The sequence below is a fragment of the Hippopotamus amphibius genome, chromosome 4, assembly GCF_030028045.1.
Source record: "Hippopotamus amphibius kiboko isolate mHipAmp2 chromosome 4, mHipAmp2.hap2, whole genome shotgun sequence".
Classification (NCBI taxonomy): domain Eukaryota; kingdom Metazoa; phylum Chordata; class Mammalia; order Artiodactyla; family Hippopotamidae; genus Hippopotamus; species Hippopotamus amphibius.
The window spans coordinates 1,399,505-1,422,969 of NC_080189.1; the positions used below are offsets into that span (position 1 = coordinate 1,399,505).

A 23,465-nucleotide genomic window follows, 5' to 3' on the forward strand; every position below is an offset into this window, starting at 1 on the left:
AGGAAAACCACTGTCTCAGACACTCTATTCCTCTAGACAAAGTGATCACCACGTTACACAAGTCGCTGACGAGGGGGTTACCTGCAGCAGAGGCTCATCAACCTCTTTATTTGAAACAAGCATGTAAGTCTCTCAGATCCATCCAACTGCTGGACAAACAGAGAGCTGTGTTTGATGAGGTTCTGATACATCCATATCTGAAATGGCAAAACATACAATTACAACTCTCAGTCCATAAAAAGCTACTTGTTTAACTAATGACATAACATACCAAATTTCCTCAGTCGGTAAACAGATACTTAGTCAAAATAATCAAAACATGATAAGAAGTAAATCTTCTAAGTCAGGTTTTAGTTAGTAGTACACACACGTCCTGAATTTTCCATCTTAAAAAAGGCACATCAGCATGAAGGTAAATTACTAAATTTATTACTAAAAGTACTTAAAACTCATGTAAATGTGAAACAAGAAGATCATGTGCAAAAATCAGCAATCCACAATAAAAACACATGAGAAATGCAATCTTTATCATAAGTCACAAAGGATAATGGTTCCTTCTTTTCACCTTTCTCCTCTGCATTTCCGCACCTTTCCTGTGGGTACTCTCCTTCCCTAACTCCATGAAATTTTGGTAGAAAAGGCAATCACACAGTTCCACCATTCCTGATAAAAGGCCAGGTGGGCAGCACGTGAGGTGAGAAATGTGTCACTTAACTAGATGGGAGGAATCCTATCACAATGTTTATACAAACCATCACAGTGTGCACTTGAAATATCTTACAATTTTGTCAATTATATCTCAATACAGCTGGAGGGAAAAAAAGGTTAGACGTGTTCAGGATGGCCAGAACCCCACTGTCCTAGACACGATGAGGGGTCAACAAGCTGAGGAAACGCCGAGTGAGATTTCTGTCAAGCTCGCATCCAGGAGCCCTCTGTAGTGGATGCAGCTGCCAGAGATGATTCTGAAAGCACAATACCTAACAGGAATCTCTTGTACTTTCTCCACGATATTTCTGTTGCTGTTTGTTCATTTCACGAGACCCATTTAGAACTGGTTAAAATTAAGGTAGGCTCTTAAATGTGCCACAGAGCCTTTTCTTTGCCTGTCACCTTTACAGAGTTTCTCCTTTGACAGTAACACTTATTTGATATAAAATGTTATCGAATAATTTAGGTACGAACACTGCTTTGCATGATAAAATCAAGTGTGCCCTAGGCTGGGTGGAAATAACTCTGAGGTCCGATCCAAATGCAAACTGACCTCCTTCCTGAGGTACTTACAGCCACCTGTTCATATTTTCTCAGGAAAAAACACGATACAAGTGTTGTCTGAACTATCTGACACGCAGGTCATTCTAAAAGTTGAACACAACCCATTAACAAATAAAAACAGGAGGTACAGTAACTGAACATCATAAAAATCTAAAGGCCAATGCAGGAACTACAAGAATAAGGGTGTAAATATATTCATCAAGTAATTATGTTTCAATGACATTAAAAAAAAAACCCTCAAAGCCCTTCATCTGAACATTTTCTGGACTGGGTTTTTTTTACATCGACATGTAGTTTAAGTACAGTATTATGTTTCAGGGGTACAACACAGTGATTCACAATTGGTAAAGGTTACACTCTATTTACAGTTATTATAAAATATCGGCTATATTCCCTGTGCTGTACAACGTATCCTCCTAGTGGACTGGATTTTGATACTGTTATTTCATTCCTGACAAATGCACCAATATCATCCCAAAAGTTCTAAGTACATTAAACAACTGCTTTGCCTAACTTTTTGTTATTTACTAAATTCAGATAAGTAAAGTTTCCAAAACTTTCCTTCTTATCCATCCTTTCTCAGGAAGTCAACTGAGGGTGTGTATCGATAAAACAAGAGAGTAAACCAAGAAAGCAAAAAGGTATGGAATCAGGAAAGAGGATCTGAAACTGAAGCAAAAGCAAAGCAGAGGTTTTCCCAGGAACATGGCGGGTGTCGAGAGCAACCGCTGCAAACTGTGCGGCAAGTTCCCAGGATGCAGAAAGAGCAGCTCGGGGAAAGAGCATCAGTGACCTGACTCTCTAATCGCAGAAAATGGGGCTGAGAAGCATTTTACTGTTAGGAGGCGGAAGACGACTTTATCATAAAGAGGTTCAAAGATAAACAGAAGTGACACAATAATTAACTAAAAGTCAAGAAAACTGTACACAAAAGAGAATACAGTCACAGTACACTATTTTAGCAGAGACCATACCTAGAGTCATAATAACAAAAAGTAAATCAAGGGAGGGATGAGGAAGGGAGAGCCATAGACGTGCAGCTTTGCACAGAGTGCCTTAATAAAACTATCGAAAGTGGCACCACGCCTGCTCTTAAAGTAGGAGTTAGGCAACTTGAACCCTGGGCAGGAGACTTTCCCTGCACATACAACTGCTTCACTGCTCTCGCATTTTTGTGTGCAAACTGAATAAACAACCCAATCCACTCTTGTCACACTGACCGGGTTTGAGGACCTGGTTAATTCTCACTCTACTTAGGGCCTGCAGGGCTGGGCGCCGCGCCACGTCGAGAAACCACGCGGGACCTGCTGACCAGACCTCGGAGCTGGGCAGGAGCAGGTCTCCAAAGGGAAGGGTGCGCTGCAGATATCACGATTAACGGCCCTCCCAACCCCCGCACACTGTGCTCCATGTCTGACCTTCAACCTGCAAGGTCAGAGTACACGGAGCCGGGAGAGAAAGAGCCAGATGACCGGCTACTGTACCTTCCTCATTCTTCCCCTCACACATCAGACAGAAGGCCTAGAAGGGGCCTGCACTGAAGGAAAGCCGCCTTTACTGCCTCTCGAGATTTACGGAACGCTCTTCCCATGGTCCAGCCTCGCTCAGTACAGGAAGCAGCGCTGGGAATTAAAGCCAAACCCAGGACAAGCAGTAAAGTGCTCCTCTGTCCCCCGTACTTGTACTTCGCACAAGGGCCCTGCAAGTGTGCACAGCTGGAGTGTGGAAGACCCGCTCTTCGTTGTCTCCCCATCTTTTAATTTGAAATTTTTATTACAGGTGAATAAAGGTTTCTAAGAATAAATACGTATTTAATAATTACATACGAATCTTTCAATATTTCCTGGGAAACTGGACACAATAACAAGTTCCACTTTTTAAAAGATGATTCATCTGTGTATTTCCTCCATCAGTACACACTGTTCCTCATTACTGATAACATCACAAGCCTATAACATTTTTTAACTTACACAATTATATTTTGGATACTCCAAGAGAGACCCTAGAGTTTAGGGATTTACATGAAAGTACCTACAGGTAACAGGCCGTGATACCAGGGTGCACACCACACGGATGAAGGCACAGGTGTGGAGGGCGCTGTGGAAACAAGGTGCTGACTGCAGACCGGGTGGTAGGGGCCTCACAACTGAGTGGCCTACTGATTTTATATTCAAAATTTCCCATAGTAAAACAATGAAAAAAGGCTCCTGAGAATCTGTATCAATTTTTAAGAGGTCAAACACATCATCACAAAGGCGACCTATCACTGCTGGCTGAGGAAGTCCACAGGGGTGAGACATGTTGGAGAGGCTTTCTGACCATGTTAAAACAAAAGCTGGCAGACACGTAAACAAGGCTGGGGAAAATGCAGTTAACACTCACCAAACGTTTTGAGTCTTCACTCTGTTTGTAAAAAAACAGAAGCTGTCTCACCAAAAGGGTCAGGTTGGGGCCGCTGGCAATGGGAAAAGTGCCCCCGGACTGGGACAGCTCGGCGCAGCGGTCAAACGCACTCCTCTGGATGGAATACTGAAAACAAACGAGGCACAAAGACAGTGTCACGCGATTGCACGCCATGCGCTGTTTTAACTGGAGGGGTGGAAACTGACAGTTAAGATTCCGTTACTGAGATGCTATCGTTGGTAAAGGGTTAACGAAACCCAAAGCGCCTGGAGTGTAATGACAGGCCCATAAACGCATAAACGCCCTCTACAGGGCTCCTCCACCTCTTCCTTCTGTCGTGATCTTCAGCCGTGGTTTGGACTATGTTTGTATTTTATAGTTTAAAAATCACCAAAAAAACTCATCTATTTATATCAACTAATAAAATTAATTATTGGGGAAAATACGATTATCCACATTAACTTTCATTAAACAAATACACACAAAAATACATACAAAATGAATTCCACTTCTAAGAATCCAGGGCCATATTTAAAGTAAGCTCTTTTATGCCTCTCTAATGCCTTCTCAGTTAAAAAAACACCCTTACTTGCTGTTTCCTGTCTCTGTAGCCGCGAGTAAATGACTGGATGATCACTGCATTCTTCAATCTTCGTCTCTCTTCCTGAATAATGTAGAGAGGAGGGAACAACTGGTCAGAATCACTGAGAATGACATGTGCTAGTTAAGACTTAAAAAAAAAAAAAGGGCCACGTAATTCACATACCACAAAATCCACTCTTTCAAGTGTACCATTCACCCATCGAAGTTGTGCAACCATCACCACTGCCTAAATGTGGAACACTTTCATCTCCCATCTCCAGCAGAACCCCTGGACCCACTGGCAATCACCCCTCATCCTCTGTCCTCCCGGCCCTGCCCCTGGCAATCACTCATCAATTTCCTGTCCATATGGAACTGCCAGTTCTGGACATTACATATAATGGAATCATAACACGTGGCCTTTTGTGTCTGACTTTTTTCACTGGGCAGGATGTTTCCAAGGTTCATCCACGCTGTATCACATTTCAGTACTTCAGCTGCTCCACTGTACAGGTGCCTCATTTTGTGTATCCGCTTATTAGCTGCTGGATATGTGGGCTCTTTTCCCTTTGGGCTATTATGAACCATGCTGCTGTGACAGTCATGTACCAACTTTAGTGGGGGCACAGGTAGGCGTGGAATTAACGTGTGAGGAACTGCTGGACGGTTTTCCAAGACAGCTATTTCATTTTACAATTCTACCACCAGCAGAGAAGGACTTTTTTTTTTAGGTTTTTGTTTCACGTATTAAAAAAACACAAAAAGACAACACAAGTGTCTATTTTTTTATTTTTTATTTATTTATTTATTTATTTATTTATTTATTTATTTTTTGGCACACGGACTTAGTTGCTCCGCAGCATGTGGGATCTTCCTGGAGCAGGGATCGAACCCATGTCCTCTGCATTGGCAGGCGGATTCCTAACCACTGCGCCACCTAGGAAGCCCACAAGTGTCTAAAGGTGACTTTGTCTCCAAGCAGAAGACTCCAATTTTTATCAACTTGAGACTCTTTAAAACTTTCAGCGACCTAGCAAAAATATATATTCTTCATAACCGTTATAAGCACTGCAGCTATCACTGTCTGAGAGCCCACCATGCGTCAGCCCTAAGAGAGCCACTTCGCATGCATTCATACAACAATCTCACAGGTTAGAATCATTCCTGCCTCACAGACACAGAAACCGAGATTTCCATAAAGATTAAGTGATGCCGAAAGATATGAATCAGAAAGCAAACTCGGGTGTGACACGAAAATCTGTACTCCCCCCATCACATGACAATGCTTCCCATCGTCTATGAATGCTACCTACCAGGCTCGAAAGGCACGTACGCGCTCACACAATCTTGGGATTAGAGAATACACTATCGGGTCACAACAGTGTGCTTTCTGAGCTTGAAACGGTCACAACAGGGGAACCCCTGAGCTTAAACCCGGTTTGGGAACCTACTCATAACTATGAGGACTGGAAGAGCACACAACTAAAACCTCACACAGCATCCCATACGTTTTCAAAACACTGATTTCTATTCTTTCAGTTGTTCACCGGGGAAGAAGTCTCAGGAACACTGCAGTGCTCTGGCAGGTGTACTGGTAACAGGGCAACCCTCCCAAGGCCTGAAGGCCAGCTTCACATCAGCTCATCCCTGCATCCGTTACAGGGGGTTCGTGTCCACCCCCCTCTCCCCCGCCGCCAGGAGCAAATGTGATCCTCCTCAAAAACAAGAGGTCATATTCTAGAGCCTGAAGATATCGCTTCAGTTTGGGACATATGATGTCCAGTATTCAAGGAAAATAACCAGGAAAAGACAAGAATTTAAAATCAAGAGGACAAATGATAAAAACAAACCCACAGGAATTCCAAATACTGGAGTTTAAACGTTGTCTTTAAAAATCTACAATTACGTTCAAGAAATTAAAAGACAACAGAACTGGGAAATAGAAGAAGCAAAGAAAATTCTAGAAACGAAATAAAAACTTAAATTCAGAACTCAATGCATGTGTTTAACGATCAGACATCACTGAAAGAGGTAATTTGTAAATCAGACGTTAGATCAGGAGAAAATAGCCACACCAAAGCATAGATATTCAAAAGGAGAAGTACACAGAAAAGAGCACAGGAGACACACAGGACATAGTGTGAAGGTCGAACACATCTGCCATGTGAGTCCCAGAGGAGAACCGAGCAGAAGCACTACTGTGAGAGACGCGTGGCTGAGAATTTTCCAGAAAAGATAAAATACACCAGCCAATACTTCTCTTGTTTGAGCAGTGATTTTCAAGTGAGGGCCACTTCACCACTGAGGGAACACTGGGTAACTTCTGGAGACATGTGTGGGTGTCACAGTGGAGGAGGAACGTCACAGCTTCTACTGGAGAGCGCGCGCAGGACCCCACGACAGGAATTACCTGGCCAGAACGTCAGTGGTGCTGAGGCTGAGAATCCCTGCCTGAGTCTTTGTATCTGCTGTTCCCTTAACCAAGAATGCTCTTCCTCCAGCTTTCCACAGCTGTTCTTTTCCATCCTTCAGGAATCCACTTGACTCTCACCAGCTCAGGGACGCCTTCCCTCAACACCCTATGCAAAGAAGGCCTTCCCAGGCCCCACCTCGGGACCCTCACGAACACCTGGGTCCTACAGCCCAGCAGGAACACTGTCTGTCTTATTCCCTATCTATACGCCCAGTCAGCAGAACAGTGCCTGGAACATAACAGGCTCTCAATTTATACTCGTTAAAGGAATGGATGAATTATTAAAAAACAAAACAAAACACGACCTAGAAAAGCAGGCCATAAGACATCACAATTGCTGATTAATCAACAAAGTAAAGCCATTTTAAGAAATTATCTCCAAAAGATAAAATGTAAAAGAAGACTAGAACAACAAATGTCACCAGCTCCTTTCATTTATTCAGCCTCTTCACAGATAGTTAAGGGAGGGAGTTTTCTCCTTCTGCTTGGCAAAATGTGAACATTACACACTAAGACTCTGCACATCCTCTGCAAGCCGTATCACAAGCAGGGACGTGAACTGAAAGCCTAATTCTCCCTCCATTCTGGAAACTACATTGGCTCCAGAACAGATGACCTACCATAAAACCCAACAAATCCAGAAATGTTTCTGAAGTTAAACATACATACAAATACATGTTATGTCACATATGACATACATATGTTATACATACATAACAGTAAAACCAAGACTTACTTAAATGCTATGGAAAAATGTGTATCTATAGGGACTATCACAAAACTGTTTTTACCTCTCTTTTTCTTCTTTCTTCCTGAGTTCGATGTAAAAGAGAAGCCTTTTCTTCCTAAACACAAAGAGAGAGAAGATAAAAAAGATTATAATTTCAAATTCTACAATACTCTCATACAAAAGAATTCTAGAGATCATCCCATCAAACTGCCTGACTTAACAAGAAATCTGAGGCACAAGGGGTTAGATGGTTCCCCAACCCCCCACCCCCAGGTCACAGATCTAATTCAAGTTAGTATTTCAGTAGTTTTCCAAGAATAAAATCTGATTTCTTTACACACACGTTAGCTCCAGTACAACTGGGCGGATGTGTGTAAGATCAGTGCATCGCATCACACGCTGCTTGTGAGCTCACACTGCGGCTCTGCAAAACACACGTCCGGGGGAAACGAGGCAGCGCAACCAAGAGACCTTTCTGTGTTATTTCTAACAGCTGCACGTGAGTCTACAATTATCTCAGTAAAAATTTCAAGGAAAAAAATCAATCTTTTATTGTTACCAAAATTAAAAATAAAAATTTCATCGCAAAGTAAAACTATATTGTGGACAAAAGTACTTGACATGTGGAAGGAACTGAAATAACAAATGGGAAAGCTAAACATTTCAAATAAAATAAAAATACTTACAGACGACCCTCCTCCCCCCAGAACCATTCCAGTCTATACCACATGGGCATTTTATTTTTGTAAATTTAGTTCAAAATGAAATTAAAGGTCTAAGACATCAACATATGAATCGTCAGAAAAATTAATAAACTTTAATTTCTTAACACAAACATACACCTCATCAGAATAGTGTCAGAAAGCAAGGAGTGAAGCCAATTTCAAATAATACTTTGATATGTGAAGGAATACACAATGTGTAGAGCAAAAAGTTTCTCACTGACAAAATTTACAGCCAAAGAAATAAATCCTCCAGATGCTTTCCATCATGGAAAATTTCATTTCTTGAATTCAAAAAAAAAGCCTTTATCTACCACATGTCAAAGGTCAGAAAAATATTTCATTTTCAACTGATTAATTAAAAGGAAGAGGGGGATGGGAAAATCTAAAGCAGAAAGTGCAGTTACAGTGCTCAGAATTACGGAAAGCTTCTAGATAAAAATACAGCCATATTTCCAGTGATTATCTTTACGTATGAACAAGAGTGGTAAGTATACGCCTGCGGTTTCTTTTTCTTCTATTCCATTCATCCAGATTTAACATGTGTTCATTACTTGGTTGTAACTAAAGAGCTAGGATTTCTTAAAACAATATATGCTGTTACAACTACGAGAAAATATAGTTAATGTCTGAATGTTTTACCTTTAAAAAAATGGTACATGCCAGCAAAACAGTCACCAAATTGACTTCACACATAAGCTTAGTCATCACTAACCGAAAAGGCCCATGTGTTCAAGGGTCAAGGCCTGTCTCTTACCACCAGGTTGCTATCATTGGCTTCAATGTCTGTCACATGCAGGGATTTAATAAATATTTATAAAATGAATGAATGAACATTTCCTTTAAGTAAAACAAAGTAGTCTAAAAGGAGCAACCATAACAGCTGAAAAGAAGTTCTGAACACCTGCAACACAGCACCTAGGTTGTGATATTTTAAAAATCAGAATAGGCACTACCTATCAAAAAGCATAACTGGAGTCTGAGCGGATACAGAAATGTCTCAGAAATCCTACTTGCACTCTGCAGCACGCAACGTGCGAGGGCTCTGAACGCGCAAGAGGCCGGGCGTGTTGAGGATGAACCCCTCCCCTCTGATGACCTGCAGAGTAACAGCCTGGGACAAGGACGCCCTATGGACGGGAAGGTCACTTCTCTTACCTGTGCTCAAGGGCTATAAAGTTTCCTACTTAAAATGGCTCATTTCAAAAATTATAAAAGGGGCATAACAAACAAATCCAAAGTCCTGGACATACCCACAAACCCTGACATGTGATCTCAACAATACAACCGTAGTTTAAAAAATGTGAAGGCCTTTCCAAGAGTACTCATGCTCCCTAAATACTTTACAGGAAGAAGAGAAAGGTCTGTGGGGGAGGTCAACCAACCCCACAGGTCACGAGGGTCACACGGGGCAGGAGACTCTAGGACAGCACCAGCTGCCACCAACACTGACTCCTCCGCGCCCAAGCACTGCCAGCACGCAGGCCGCCAACCGGACTAAGGCCCACCCTCCCCGTGCTGAGCAACAGTCTGAACCCCTGGCTTTGGTTACTTCCTGCATTCCTCAGAATACCCCATGCGGTTTAAGTACTATTATTTTTCTTGTTTACAGATGACAACCGTGGGGTTCAAGGGTAGTAGAGCCAAGACCTGAACTCAAGACGGGTTCAGAGCCTGAGCTATGAAGCAGTGTACTATTTACTCTGAAAAAGAACATTAAGTATGATGATATTTTATATTTTAGGAAATTAAAAAAAAATCTTTTGTCTTCAAAGTACGTAGGTAATTTGGAAGATATCAGAAAGAACCCTGGTGGGGAGCGGGAGGCCACAGAAAAAAACTGGGGGCCACCAAAACTGGCCATGAGTTCAGAAGGCACGGGGAGCAGGAGGGGGAGAAACAAAGGATCCAGAATGTCCAGAAAAGGAGACATCAGCAGTCCAAAGGCCTGGGGCACAAAACACCAGCCGTAAAAAGCCGGTTCAGCACAGAAGGAAAAGTGACAGAGCACTTAACCAATGTCTATACATGACTGCATATCACACTGTCATATGTAGCACCTGGCCTTGTAACTAAATTCCACGTGAGAACCAGAGCCTCTTCCTATTTCCCCACCGCAGAGACCGGCTCCGTTCACAAGACACTGAAATGAGGCACGGGAGGAATGTATTCACTCAACAAGTATCCGCTGACGCGTGCGTCATGCTAGGCACTGGCTATTTTAAAAGTAATAAAAGCATTTGTTCCCAAGGAGTGCACAGTCTGGCGGAAGCACAAGACACCCGTCGACGGAGCACTCGCCCAGGCTGGACATGATTCTGGACACCAGCGATGAAGCAGAGACAGCAAGGCGGCCCTGCCCCGTCCGGGAGCACACCCCTCAACACAGGTGGGCACCAGGGAGACAGTGCCGAGAAAGAGCAGGTACTCGGCCTCCGCGACTCAGAGAACACGCAGAAAGTGAATTCCAGAGAAACCTTGGAAGGATGCGTTCAGAAGGATGACAAGATGGAAAACACCCCGGCAGAGGGAGGAAGCACGTGAAGCAGCAGAGGCCTGAGAGGGGGCGGCTGGGCAGGAAGCGGGGTTGCAGGGCGAGGCCGGCATCAGGGAGGAAGGGGAGGCCCCCATCTCTGGCCCCATGAGCCGTATACCAAGAGGGTACCCGACGGAAGGGAGATGACGACAGTTCAAACTCACTGACCTCGAGACGTCTCTGGGACTGACAGGTCAGTCAACAGGTAATAAAGACCAGGGAAGACGTATGGATTGAAAATTCAGAGTTCAACCACCCACACCTTAAGCGTGAACTCCTTCCGTGGCTTCCCACCCTTTACCCGCATCACCTCATAGAGGCTGCTACTCCTTTAAAACAAACAAAATCTGCAATCTAATCATTTCCTAAAAGATCACGGAACACTAAACGGAACCGTCTCTTCTCAATGCTCAATTATTTAAATGAACCAAATTGATGTAATAACCTACCACGCTGCCCTTATTTTTCTATTTCACGGTAGCCTATCTGAGACTGTAATTCGAGAACTGCCAGTGTATTCTAAGGGGTCAAGTTCAAATACAGCCTTAGCACAGGGATATTCTGGTCAAACATTTCCTCCGCTCTCTTCCAACCGCTTCTCTTGCACCATCTCTAGGTGCCGCCTCCAGCACAACGTGCCCTCCAACCATCCTTCAGGTCTCAAACGCCCTGCTCCTCCTCCCCATCTGGCCTTCCCTCGGGACACTGTCACCCGGCCAGCACCCACTCGCCTTGGGTGAGACTCAACGGTCCTCTCTTCCACGAAGAGAGGATGACCACCACTCCTATTGCTCCACACAGTGAACTGTGGAGCTCACTAATGTAAAGAGACTGCTCTGGCACGTGTGACATTCACAGACGTGTACCCAGCACACAGGGCTTACTACTCAACATACAGAAAATGACCGTATCTGCACTGGTCAGAATCCTGAGACCACACGGGCATCATCTCCAAAGACGTGGCCACCAAATGCTGTGGAAGGCCACTCTTCAGCAGGTGATGCCACACAGGGCCAGTGGGGGTGTGGTTATTCTGGAGAAGACCAGAAAATAAGAAAACAAAACGAACCCCATCACTTAAAACAGCGGCGATGAATGATCAAAGTATGCCAGGCCCGGCAGTCAGGTGGGAAAAAATAAAGGCACAGGCATGATCCTAACTCACATATTCTGAATGCCTATACGTGGCTCAGACCAGTAAATAACTATCAACTTCTGAAAGTGAAATTTCACCATGCTGCTAAAAGAGTAAACCAACAAACCTACCACAATGCACATGAGGAGTCAGCGTCCAGGAACTCACGCTAGTGATATGGACCAGGGCTTGAGAAGCAGTCCATCTGGGGCACCCACCCACCTCATCAGAGCACGCACTCCAGGGAAGCCACAGACTCGATGTTCTAGCTCTATTTTTCTATTTGGTGTTAAAATGAATACTACTATGTTTTTAAACATTCTTTCACATACCACCGGAATCATCACATTTCACACTCCAGGACAAACACTCATCTACACTAATGAGGCTAAGGCAGGAACAGATAGGTCACTCTCAGAGGGTCTCCAGGGAGACTCAGCCTTTGATAAAGCTGGCATTTCAAATCTGCAGAGAAAAGTGTTATTATACAATAAATAGTGTTGCAACAACGGAGCAGCCCATGTAAATGACACCGTATCCCTACGTCTTCACATCAGAATAGATTCCTGAGGGACCTGAGATTCACACACACACACACACACGCATATATACACATACACATATAGCACTATAAAAATATGTGGAGATAACGTGGGTATTGTTTTTAAAATCTGTGTGAAGACTTTCTCTAAGAAAGAAATATCACACCACACATTAAATCTATGTTACTGTTTGTCATTAACTTACTTAAGAATGATTTATTGTATGTTAACTGTACCTCAATAAAAGTTCTATAAAAAAAAATGTTTGACCCCATAACATTAAAACTTTCTACACAGAAAAATATCATAACCAAGGTTTAAAAAGGTGACAAAGTGGGAATATCTGTAACACTACAAAACCAACTATGTGTAAAAGCTCTCAATAATAATTTTAAAAGATCGACAATTGGACTTCCCTGGTAGTGCAGTGGTTAAGAATCCGCCTGCCAATACAGGGGACACGGCTTCGATCCCCGGTCCGGAAAAATCCCACATGCCGCAGAGCTACTGAGCCCGTGAGCCACAACTACTAAAGCCCACGGACCTAGAGCCTGTGTTCTGCAACAAGAGAAGCCACCACGCTAAGAAGCCCGCGCACCACCACGAAGAGCAGCCCCCACTCGCCACAACGAGAAAGCCTGTGCACAGCAACGAAGACCCAGTGCAGCCCATTAAAAAAAAAAAAAAAAGATCACCAATCAGAAGAATTAGCAAAAGTCACAGCACACAGGGAAATAAAAACATATTTTAAACATAAGAACTTCATCTTTACTCTTTTGTAGAAAAAAACACAAGAAAAACACGACAGGCTTTCTAACCGAACTGGCCAACTGTAACCCTCAGACGCCACGCGGGGATGATGGGCAGCAGCCGCCTTCGCACGCGGATGCGGTCTCCTTCGAGGGCCATCTGCAGCGACCTATAAAAATTCAACATGTGCACTGCCTCCGACCTAGCACTTCTAGAAATTTAACCTACAAATATTACTGGCACAAATACAAGGGTATGCACCGCAATGCTGTTTAAACTAACAAAAAAGCTGAAGACAACCTAAATGGCCGTTAAAGTACATGACAGCTAAATAACTTAATAGAACACTCCTTGCCTGCCGTATCGTGCACAGCGTATCAGAGAATACCACAGACCACTTGTACTGATCTGGAACCCCCCCCAGACATAGTGCTGGGGGGAGAAGCACAGCAGTCTGTTCAACACGCTCTAGCGTGTGTTCAAACAAGACAAGAAGGTGCACATCTCAATGATTCCGTGCACAGAAGACGCTCTGAGAGGACAGGGAAGAACCTGGGAACACAGACTGAGGACAAGGGTCTGGGCGTGGGGCGTGCGCAGCGGGGTGAAAGGCAGGGACACATTTATTTCTTCTGCATCTTTATTTTCTACTGCTTGAATTATTATCCAAGTACCTGCAATACTTTCTTACTTTTTTAGAATAAGAAACTAATGAAGCTACTCCAGAACCTAAGTTCTGAAAAACCGCTCCACAAAGCCAAGAATAAGTTCACAATTAAGCGGCCGGGAAGAAGAGAGCAGTAAGGTATCAGCAAAACGCACATTCAGCTTCCGATTCTTCACAAATTTTTGGTTTCAATTTACTAGAACTAAAAACATCTTTTCCCTTTCAGAGTCTACAGGCCTAGTCAAGGCAGGGATTCCCAGCAGCAGTTACATACCAGTTTCATAAAACGCACTGAATCAAGTGCTTTGGGAATGACTAAACCTATTGTTCCTGCAGCATCCGTGCTGCCTTCAGCGCTAACCTCTCAGCTCCACAGCTGCCCTATCCATCAACACGTAAACAGCAGTGAATGACAGCAAACGTCTCTACTTGACCTCTGAGCTTTAGGCACATTATCTTATCTCCTCTGAAAATTAACTATGGCCAAACTTCACAAATACCATTAATAAAGATGTCTTCTAAAGGGGGAAAACGCTTTCTTCATGCAAATGAATTCAGTGGTGACAAAATGAAGTTTTAAAAAAGTCATACATAGTTTTAATTTAGATTTCATTAACCATCAGAATAAAAAAAAATTTATGGTCAAAAATTTGAATACAGGTCAAAGTAAATGTACATAACATGACAATTTCCATAAAATCAAATGCTCACATTGACTGCTGACCACTTATAAAAAGAAGTTTAGCATGTTTATCAATACTGTGCTTTTTAAAAAACAACTGTGAGATCTTTGTTCCATCTATTTGGATGATTCCATCAGCAATTTACTCCATTTGCCAATGTAAACAGGACAATCAGTTTCAAATCTGTTCAAGTGAGTATACTTTCCCACTCTCATGCACTAACACAGTATTAATGGTTGTACACAATTTGAAGAATATTCAAGTAAAATACTTTGATTTAATTAAAATGTTAAAAGTAAGCACAAGTTTTATGTGTGAATAACGTACAATCTATGATCTGTGGATTTTCCCTTCTTTAACAGACATGTAAGAAAGAACCTTTATGAAAAAATATAACAGCAACCAATGTCACATAAATGCAAAAAATATTTAAAGGTGAATCAAAATATAGTAATGTCACCAAAAAGCATATTTATAATGTGCAATGATTCCCAATTAAAAACTATACAGAAAAGACTAGAACAGAATTTATGCACATGTTAATATGTGTAAAGAGCACAAAATGTGAAAAGAGCTCATTTAAAAATAAAATACCAAAATAAAATGCAATAATTTATATCCCAGTGCAATAAATTCCAAAAGACCTTCCTTTCTTACACCAGAATTGTGTGTTAATTACGGCACTGTTTTACTAGCAAAACCCTGGAAACAACCTGCACATACACAGCTATCAACAGGAAAGTGGTTCTGATACAACCCACGTGGTGGAACACTACGTGCCCAGGAAGAGAAACCACATCTAAAGGTGCTGTGTGGAATCCTCACCAAGACACACTGCTGAAGAGAACAGTAGCTCTCACTGTTATTCGAAAAGCTAGGAGAACATGTTGATTTATATTTACTCTAGTTTTGAAAAGATTGAGGAAATTTGTAATAGCAGAGAAGTCTGGAGTCTCAGTGAGAGGAAGACTTCATTATGTGCCCTTTAGAAGAGTCTCAGTTTTTATAACTGTTTTCAATTAAAAAAAGGCAACTTTTTTTAAAGGCCACTGATTGGAGATTAGAAATGGAAACATTAATAGGCCAAGGAATATCAGTGATAATCTAACTTTCTCATTATCAAGAATTATGACTTTCCCATTACAAGACGTGAAAAAGAGAAGCCCAGAAAAGACGAATAACTAAGCTGCAGACAATCGGTTATGGAGATAAGCATTTTTTTCAAGTCCCCATTTTACTTTTTACCATCTCATCTTTCGCAGTGAAGATGTGCTATGAACTCTGCTGCTTGCCAACAACACTAGAGTTTACTAATGTTCCTTAAAAAGTTAAAGAGAGCATTAAAGCTGCATTATAAGAAAAATTAATTCGAAGACCGGACTGTTAAAGCCACCCTTTCAGTGCCTACAGGACATGGTCCTCGACTTGCCGAGCAGGTCAAGGTAAGTTTAAGCAGAGTGGGAGACCACAGAAGACGTGCAGACTACACAACACAACCTGGAGACCATGCTTGAGCTCTGTGGTTTTCACTAAATGATGTGGCATCTCTGAGCCCTGATTTCTTCCTCCACAGGGGCTGCTAACACCTCCACCTCACAGAGCAGGAGGCAAGGTGAGGTGAGAGCAGGACAAGCAGGAAGACACCTGTAACAAGTAAGGAGAGAACGTGCCCTCAGAGGTTCCCTGCCACTGCACCCTGCGCCCGCCAGCCCGCCCGCACACAGGTGCTAAGGCAGCACTTAGCTGCTAAGACCAGGGAACGGAAACCGATATAATTTTTGCTAGAGAACAAAACATATCAAAAGCCTATGTGCACACTTTGATCAAGCAATTCAGCTTCTTTCTGCAATTTATCCTAAAAAATAATTATAAATCATTGGCTATAAAGATGCTGTTCACAGTAACGTAGAAACGACCTAAATGTCCAAAAGTAAAGGATGAACATGTATACTTCATACACAGCTCATACAAAGAACATGCATGGTAATTTAAAAAAGAAAACGGAATTTTAATTTTAGAAAATAGACTGAACAATTGGGCCCCCAGCTCTGGGATAACTCCGAGTGCACATACGTGCCTTATGGTCAGCCCGCAGGATACAGAGTCACCGCAGCAGCAATAAAACCTCGAAGTCCGCACAGGTCTGACGTCCTCCCACAAGCCCTGCTTTCCTCAGCAGCGCTGCTCTGCTCACCACCTCTCGGTCACAACCACTGTCTGCGCACAGGGACACGCACGCTGGCTGTCCCAGCAGCACCAACCCCCTTGCACGCCCCTCTTTCTCTGCTGTTTCTCTAAACGCTGGCGCCCCTCGGAGTTTTGTCCTGAGCCCACATGTCTTCTCAGCAGAACATTTTCCAGCACATCTCACAATTTCAACTACTACCTATCGATGGACCAACGGACTCCGAGTCTCCACCCGAAACTCCAGACGAGCACTCCCACCTGCCTACTGAGCATCCCCAAGCCTCTCACACTGAACACATCCCTAGGAACTCACCCTCGTCTCGGATGACAGGGCCACTGTCTCCTCCCGTCACCCCAGACGGACACCTGTCCCTGCAGATCTCATCAATTCTAGCTCCTGGACAGCTCCTGAACCTCTCCATTCAGTTCCTGTCACCTACTCCTCTGCACAGCTACAGCTGCCTCTCTCCTGGTGCCCAGTCCCTGCGCTGTCCCACACCTCTCCCTCTAAAACCTGAGCCTGCTCAGGGTCACTTCAGTGCTTAAAAGCCCTCCATGGCTCCCAACGTGCCCCTTTATGACCTGGCCCCTGACTGCCCGTCTCCCCAGCCTTCTCTTCTCCCACCCCCACTGCAGCCAGCTGAACAACCTGTAGGTGACTGCCACGTCTCCGTGGTCAGACACCTCTACCCGTGCTGGTCCTTCTGACTGGCAGCAACCATGTTCAACCTGCACACAGTGGCAAGATCGCAGCCCAGCGCACAAGCGTCCGGGGCACTAACACCGTATCACTCGCCTGGGGCTCTGAGAGCAGCTAATGGAAGAGGAGGGAAACAAGCGTCCTCCCTCCTGCCATTCTGGCACAAGATGCCCCTCAGATGGCCAGAAAATTTACTTCACTCCCTCGCTCCCAGGGCCTGATGCACCTACCTCCTGCCCTATGGTTGTCAAGGTGAAAACCCAAATACTTTAATTCCCAAATTACTTACTCCCCTGTATATTCCCTCCTTTTCTCCAAGGATGGTTGGATTAAAAGAGTAAATGATCTAAGTGAATTCAAATTGCTGCAAATAAATGACAGCCCCTCATGCTTCTGAGGCTTTTTTGAGGAAGATGAGTAACTCAAGTAACTGCCTAACAGATAACATTTCAGGTAAAACTGTGCAGGAATGCAAGTTTTCGAGCGTAAGGAAGAAGATAACAGCTCACAAGGAAAGGCCAGCTCACAGTCAGGAAGCTTTGCCTGGGAGAAGGGAATTTTAAGTCAGTTCTCTATCTCACCAATTTCCTAAGCTGTTACTGGTTTACCAATTTCTTCCCTTGTTACATCTCCAAACTGGTGGAATTTGATTCCCCTCACCTCCAGTGTGGACTGGACTTACAAATAAGTCAGCACAAAAGTGATGATGTATGACTTTCAGAACTTCCTCTTAACAGGCACTGCTGAGTTCTCCCTGCTCTCCTGCATCACTGGCTCTGGGGAAGTCAGCTGCCACATCAGGACACTCAAGCAGCACTAAGGTGATGTCCAAGTGGCAGGGAGCTGACACCTCCTGCCAAGACCCAGCACTAACCTCCAGGCACAAGCAAGAACCAGCCGTGCAGTGGCTCCCCCAGCACCAGGCAAGGCTTCGGATGCCTGAGCCTCTTGGAGACCCTGAGCTAGAACCACCCTGCAAGCTGCCCTTCGGTACCTGGCCCACGGAACTGAGAGAAGGAAAAGGGACTGCTTTAAGCCACTAATATGCACAAACAGAGAACCAGTCCTTCATTCACTGGAAATGAAGAAACCAGTAAAGCAGAGATCATGACTGTCCAGACTAACGTAATCTAAACGCGGACTGCAGTACTGCTGCGCCGTCTACTTGCCTCCGTTAACGACGACACGTTTCAGCACATACAGCCAACAGACACAAATCAGAAATATTTGCAAACACAGACGGCGACCGCTGTGAACACTGCACAGCACCCCAAGCGCTGTTACAGCACCACTTAACATATTTCCTACTGTTAGACATTTAATTCTCTTGAATTTTTCAATACTATAAGTAATGCCACAAACACCACCTTTTTTTCCCAATGCATCTATCCCACACACCCAACAAATTAGTTTCTTAGACTAAGTTTCTGAAAGTAGACTGACTAGATTTAGAGGGGTCATGCCTGTTTGTGACTCCTGATACATGCTGTTAAACCGCCCCCCAGGTAGGCTGTGCCAATTTACGCTGCCACCCACACCCCTCAGCAGGTATTTCCAACTTTAACGTGGTCACCCCTGAAGGTGATGGACTCTGGAGACACTCGGACAGAAGGAAGTCCCTGCTCCTGCCTTCATGTTCTCAGATGGTGTAGGCAACAGAAGGCATGAAGAGGCCGTGGCTGGAGAACGAGGACGCGGTGGTAGAAAATAAGGGTCGTGGTCAAAGAATAAAATGCTTAACTTCCAAACTTCTAGATGCCTGCATTCTTTAAACTTATAAGAAAAAAAGAGAAAGTCAAAGAGGAAAACTCTTTACTGCTTTTGCAATAACCTATTTTGAGGGCTCTTCTACAGCCTATGAGACAACCTATTTATTACCTTAGTTAAGATACCGAGTTGGCAACTAACTCTGTAACTCAAGAAAACCAGCACACACTTGAGTGTGCAAAGCCAGACAGGACTAGGGAAGGCAAACTAGGTCGGTGCCTGAGCACAAAATGTAAGCAGGCACTCACTCTCAGGGCCGTGAACCTGAGTGCCACCCTCAGCCCTGCACCGATGTCACTCGAGTCAGCGCCTCCTGACATGTTGTGCCCTACGTGCTTCGCTTGCCTCACCCTAGATCCTGATGAGAAGTGCAAAGAGGACCAAAGTCTCAGCCCTTGCATTCCACTTGGTTTCCCTAAGAAGCAGAGCAAGAACTCCTGGCCTTACCGGCTACAGCGCGCTACAGTCCTTTGCTCTCATGTGTGAAGGCTATGGAAAATTACATTCAAGAGAACAGATGCAGGGGCTGCTAGACAAAATAGGAAGGTAACGATGCCAGTCCTGAGAGTAAACTTTAAAACCTGATCTCAGAAAATGTTTCTACTTTACTTGATACCAGACCTGTAAGAACAGCTTTCTGTTCCACTGCAGCACGCACACGAGCAGTATGACAACACGTATACCAAGTGCCCGCTTTTTAAAGCAAAATAACATGGACTTTTTTTTAAGTCAAAATATTTTAGGTAAGACCTTCAATTACACAATAGAGGGCAGTTGTATAAAACTAACCAATCAGAGTGCTTACAATCTTAAGAGTAGTCTAGACTTATCAAGAGGGGAAGTTAAAATTACAGTAGCTGGTTTCAGTAGGCTCTAAAGTAAAACTCACTCTCTGAGGACAGCAGTACCCTAACACCAAAACCAGAAAAAGACATCACAAGAAATAAAAACTACGTACATATCTTTCCCAAACACAGGTGCAAAAATCCGCAAACAAAATACTACCAAACTGAAAGCAACAATGTATATTAAGAATTATACCTCCCAACCAAGTGGGACTTGTGCTAGGGATGTGGGCAGGCTCAGCATTCAGAACACACTTGGTGTAGTCTGTCACATCAGCAGACTAAGGAAAGGTATATGGTCACATCAGCAGATGCAGAAGAAAGCATCTGATAAAAGCCAAACCTAGGGAATTCCCTGGCAGTCTAGTGGTTAGGGCTCTGCGCTTCCACTGAAGGGAGCACAGGTTCCATCCCTGGTCAAGGAACTAAGGGCCCACCAAAAAAGAAAATTAAAATAAAAATTAAAAAGTTTTAAAAATCCAACACCCATTTATGACAAAAACTCTCAGTAAACTACAAGGGTGAGTCAAAAATTATCCGCACTGTGGCTGCAGAATTCATTTTAAATAACTTTTAGAGAAGACAAATGCATCACTTTTTTGACAACCTCCTTGCTTTTCAGTACACTTTGTCCATCTGTAAACAGGCTTTCGTATTCCCTCATTAAAATGTTTTAGGCTGAGCCGCGAGCCACAAGTGCACCACTGTCTTCACTTCTTCAACAGACGTGAAGGGCTGCTTTCGGGGGACCAAATAGGTGACAGTGGAGCAAGGTCACGACTATAGGGAGGATGCTTTAACACCTCAAAACGAAGTAATCGGGGCTTCCGTGGTGGCCAGTGGTTGGGAATCTGCCTGCCAATGCAGGGTACATGGGTTCGATCCCTGCTCCAGGAAGATCCCACATGCCTTGGAGCAACTAAACCCACGTGCCACAATTGCTGAGCCTGCACTCTAGAGCCCGTGTGCCGCAACTACTGAAGCCCGCGTGCCTAGAGCCTGTGCTCTAGGCTCCGCAACAAGAGAAGCCACCACAAAGAGAAGCCCAAGCACCACAGCGAAGAGTAGCCCCCACTCGCCACAACTAGAGAAAGCCTGCGCACAGCAATGAAGACCCAACACAGGCAATAAATTTAAAAAATAATAATAAATTTATTTTTTTAAAAAAAACAAACAAAAAGAACACGAAGTAATCTATGACAGACTTAGGTTTCGAAAAGTCTGTGTGAGATGGGTACCGAAACAACTCACGGAAGAGCATAAACAGAAGCATTTGGATAACTGCAAACAAAATTTGGACTGATACTCTAAGGAAGGTGAAAGTTTCTTAAAGAGAATCATTACTGGTGACGAGACATGGATTCATCACTACCAGCCTGAGAGTAAACGGCAGAGTATGGAATGGAAACATCCTCAACTGCCGACCAAGAAAAAGTTCAAAAGTCAACCATCAGCTGGAAAATCGACGCTTACAGTTTTCTGGGATTCTCAAGGGCCAGTATTGGACCATTATCAGGAAAAAGGTTCAACAATCAACAGTGCTTGTTACAGTGAGATGCTTACTGAAGAGCTGAAGCCTAAACTTCGGATTAAATGCAGAGGACTGCTATTCATGGACGCTGTGATCTTGCATGACAATGCACATCCACACACTTTCTGTCCACACTGTCAACACTCTGTAAAAACTTTGTTTTGAGGTGTTAAACCATCCTCCCTATAGTCCTGATCTTGCTCCACCGGGCTTTCACCTCTTTGGTCCCCTGAAAGCAGCCCTATGAGGACCAAGATTCGCTTCTGATGAAGAAGTGAAGACAGTGGTGCACTCGTGGCTCGCAGCTCAGCCTAAAACATTTTTAATGAGGGAATACAAAAGCCTGTTGACAGATGGACAAAGTGTATTGAAAAGCAAGGAGACTGTCGAAAAATGATGTATTTGTCTTCTCTAAAAGTTAATTAAAATAAATTCTACAGCCAGAGTGTGGATAATCTTTGACTCACCCTCGTAGAAATAGACAGGAACTTCCTCAACTTGATAAAGAACCACCTCAAAAATAACATCATACTTAGTGGTGAGAAACTAGAAACCTTCCGACTAAGATGAGGAACAAAGCAAGGATGTCTTCCCTTGCTACCCCTTTTTGACATCATTAGCTCTGGCTAATGCAATAAAACAAGAAAAGGAAATAAAAGCTATATAGATTGGGAAGAAAGAAATAAAACTCTTTGGTCACAGATGACATGATCATCTCTGTAGAAAATCCCAAAGAATTAACAAAAAACTCCTGGAAATAATAAGTGATTATAGCAATACTGCAGGACACAAGATTAATATACAAAAGTCAACTGCTGTTCCATATACCAGCACCTGGTATTCCACGAACACCTGGAATTTGAAACTTAATAAATAAATAAATAAATAAATAACATTTCCACTATGGAAACAATATGACGGTTCCTCAAAACCTTAAAAACAGAACTACCTTATGGTCCAGCAATCCCACTTCTTGGTCGCTATCCAACAGGAATGAAAACAGATACTAAAAAGATACCTGCACCCCCATACTCACTGCAGCATTATTCACAATAATCAAGACACAAAGACTGGACTTCCTGGTGGCGCAGTGGTTAATAATCTGCCTGCCAATGCAGGGGACATGGGTTTGAGCCCTGCTCTGGGAAGATTCCACATGTCATGGGGCTTGGAAAAAAAAAAGAGCACAAAGACCTACGTGGTCATGAAACAGACAAACAAATAAACATGTGGTGTATACACACAACAGAATATTATTCAGTCGTGAGAAAGAAGGAAATCCAACCATATGTAAAAAACATGGATGGACCTTGAGGGCCTTATGCTAAGTGAAATAAGCCAGAGAAAGACAAATACTGTATGGTATCACTTATACGTGGAATCTTAAAGAAAAAAAAAAAAAGGCAAACACTTAGAAACAGAGAGTAGAAAAGTAGCTGCCAGGGGCTGGGGGGATGGGGTGGGGGAAATAGGGAGAAACTGGTAAAAGAGGAAACAAAACAAAACTGCCTTCCTATGAACCAACAATGAACATTTGGAATTTGAAATTAAAAACACAGTATTGTTTACATTAGCAGCCCCCCAAAAAGAAATACTTAGGTCTACATCTAACATTATATAGATATATAATGCTACACATGCACACACACCCACGCGCGGTCTCTGTAAGTTAAATTACAACAGTCTGATAAATAAGATCAAAGAACTAAGCAAACACTGAGATACTCCATGCTGAACCGGGAGACTCAATATTGTCTAGATCAATGCTTTCTAACTTGTTTGATCTACAGATTCAACACAATCCCCATCAAAACCCCAACAAGTTCACACAACATAAAGAACACAGCCAATACTTCACAGGGACTATAAATGGAGCACAACCTTTAAAATTGCAAAATCACTATTGTACACCTGTAACATATAATACTGTACCATCA

At 43.4% G+C, this 23,465-nt stretch overlaps 1 protein-coding gene across 5 annotated transcripts in view; it reads right to left on the bottom strand.

Moving 5' to 3' along the window:
* UBE3C (ubiquitin protein ligase E3C) overlaps positions 1–23,465 on the bottom strand; it is a 110,373-nt gene that overhangs the window by 81,614 nt on the left and 5,294 nt on the right. For 4 of the 5 annotated variants that reach the window (XM_057730398.1, XM_057730395.1, XM_057730396.1 and 1 more), the window contains exons 2-5: positions 7,525–7,578; positions 4,268–4,342; positions 3,658–3,804; positions 82–197 (exon numbers count right to left, since the gene is read on the bottom strand). In XM_057730398.1, the coding sequence (XP_057586381.1) occupies positions 82–197; positions 3,658–3,804; positions 4,268–4,342; positions 7,525–7,578 (392 nt within the window). The remainder of the gene's footprint in view (positions 1–81; positions 198–3,657; positions 3,805–4,267; positions 4,343–7,524; positions 7,579–23,465) is intronic. The other variant, XM_057730397.1, reaches the window with a different exon arrangement.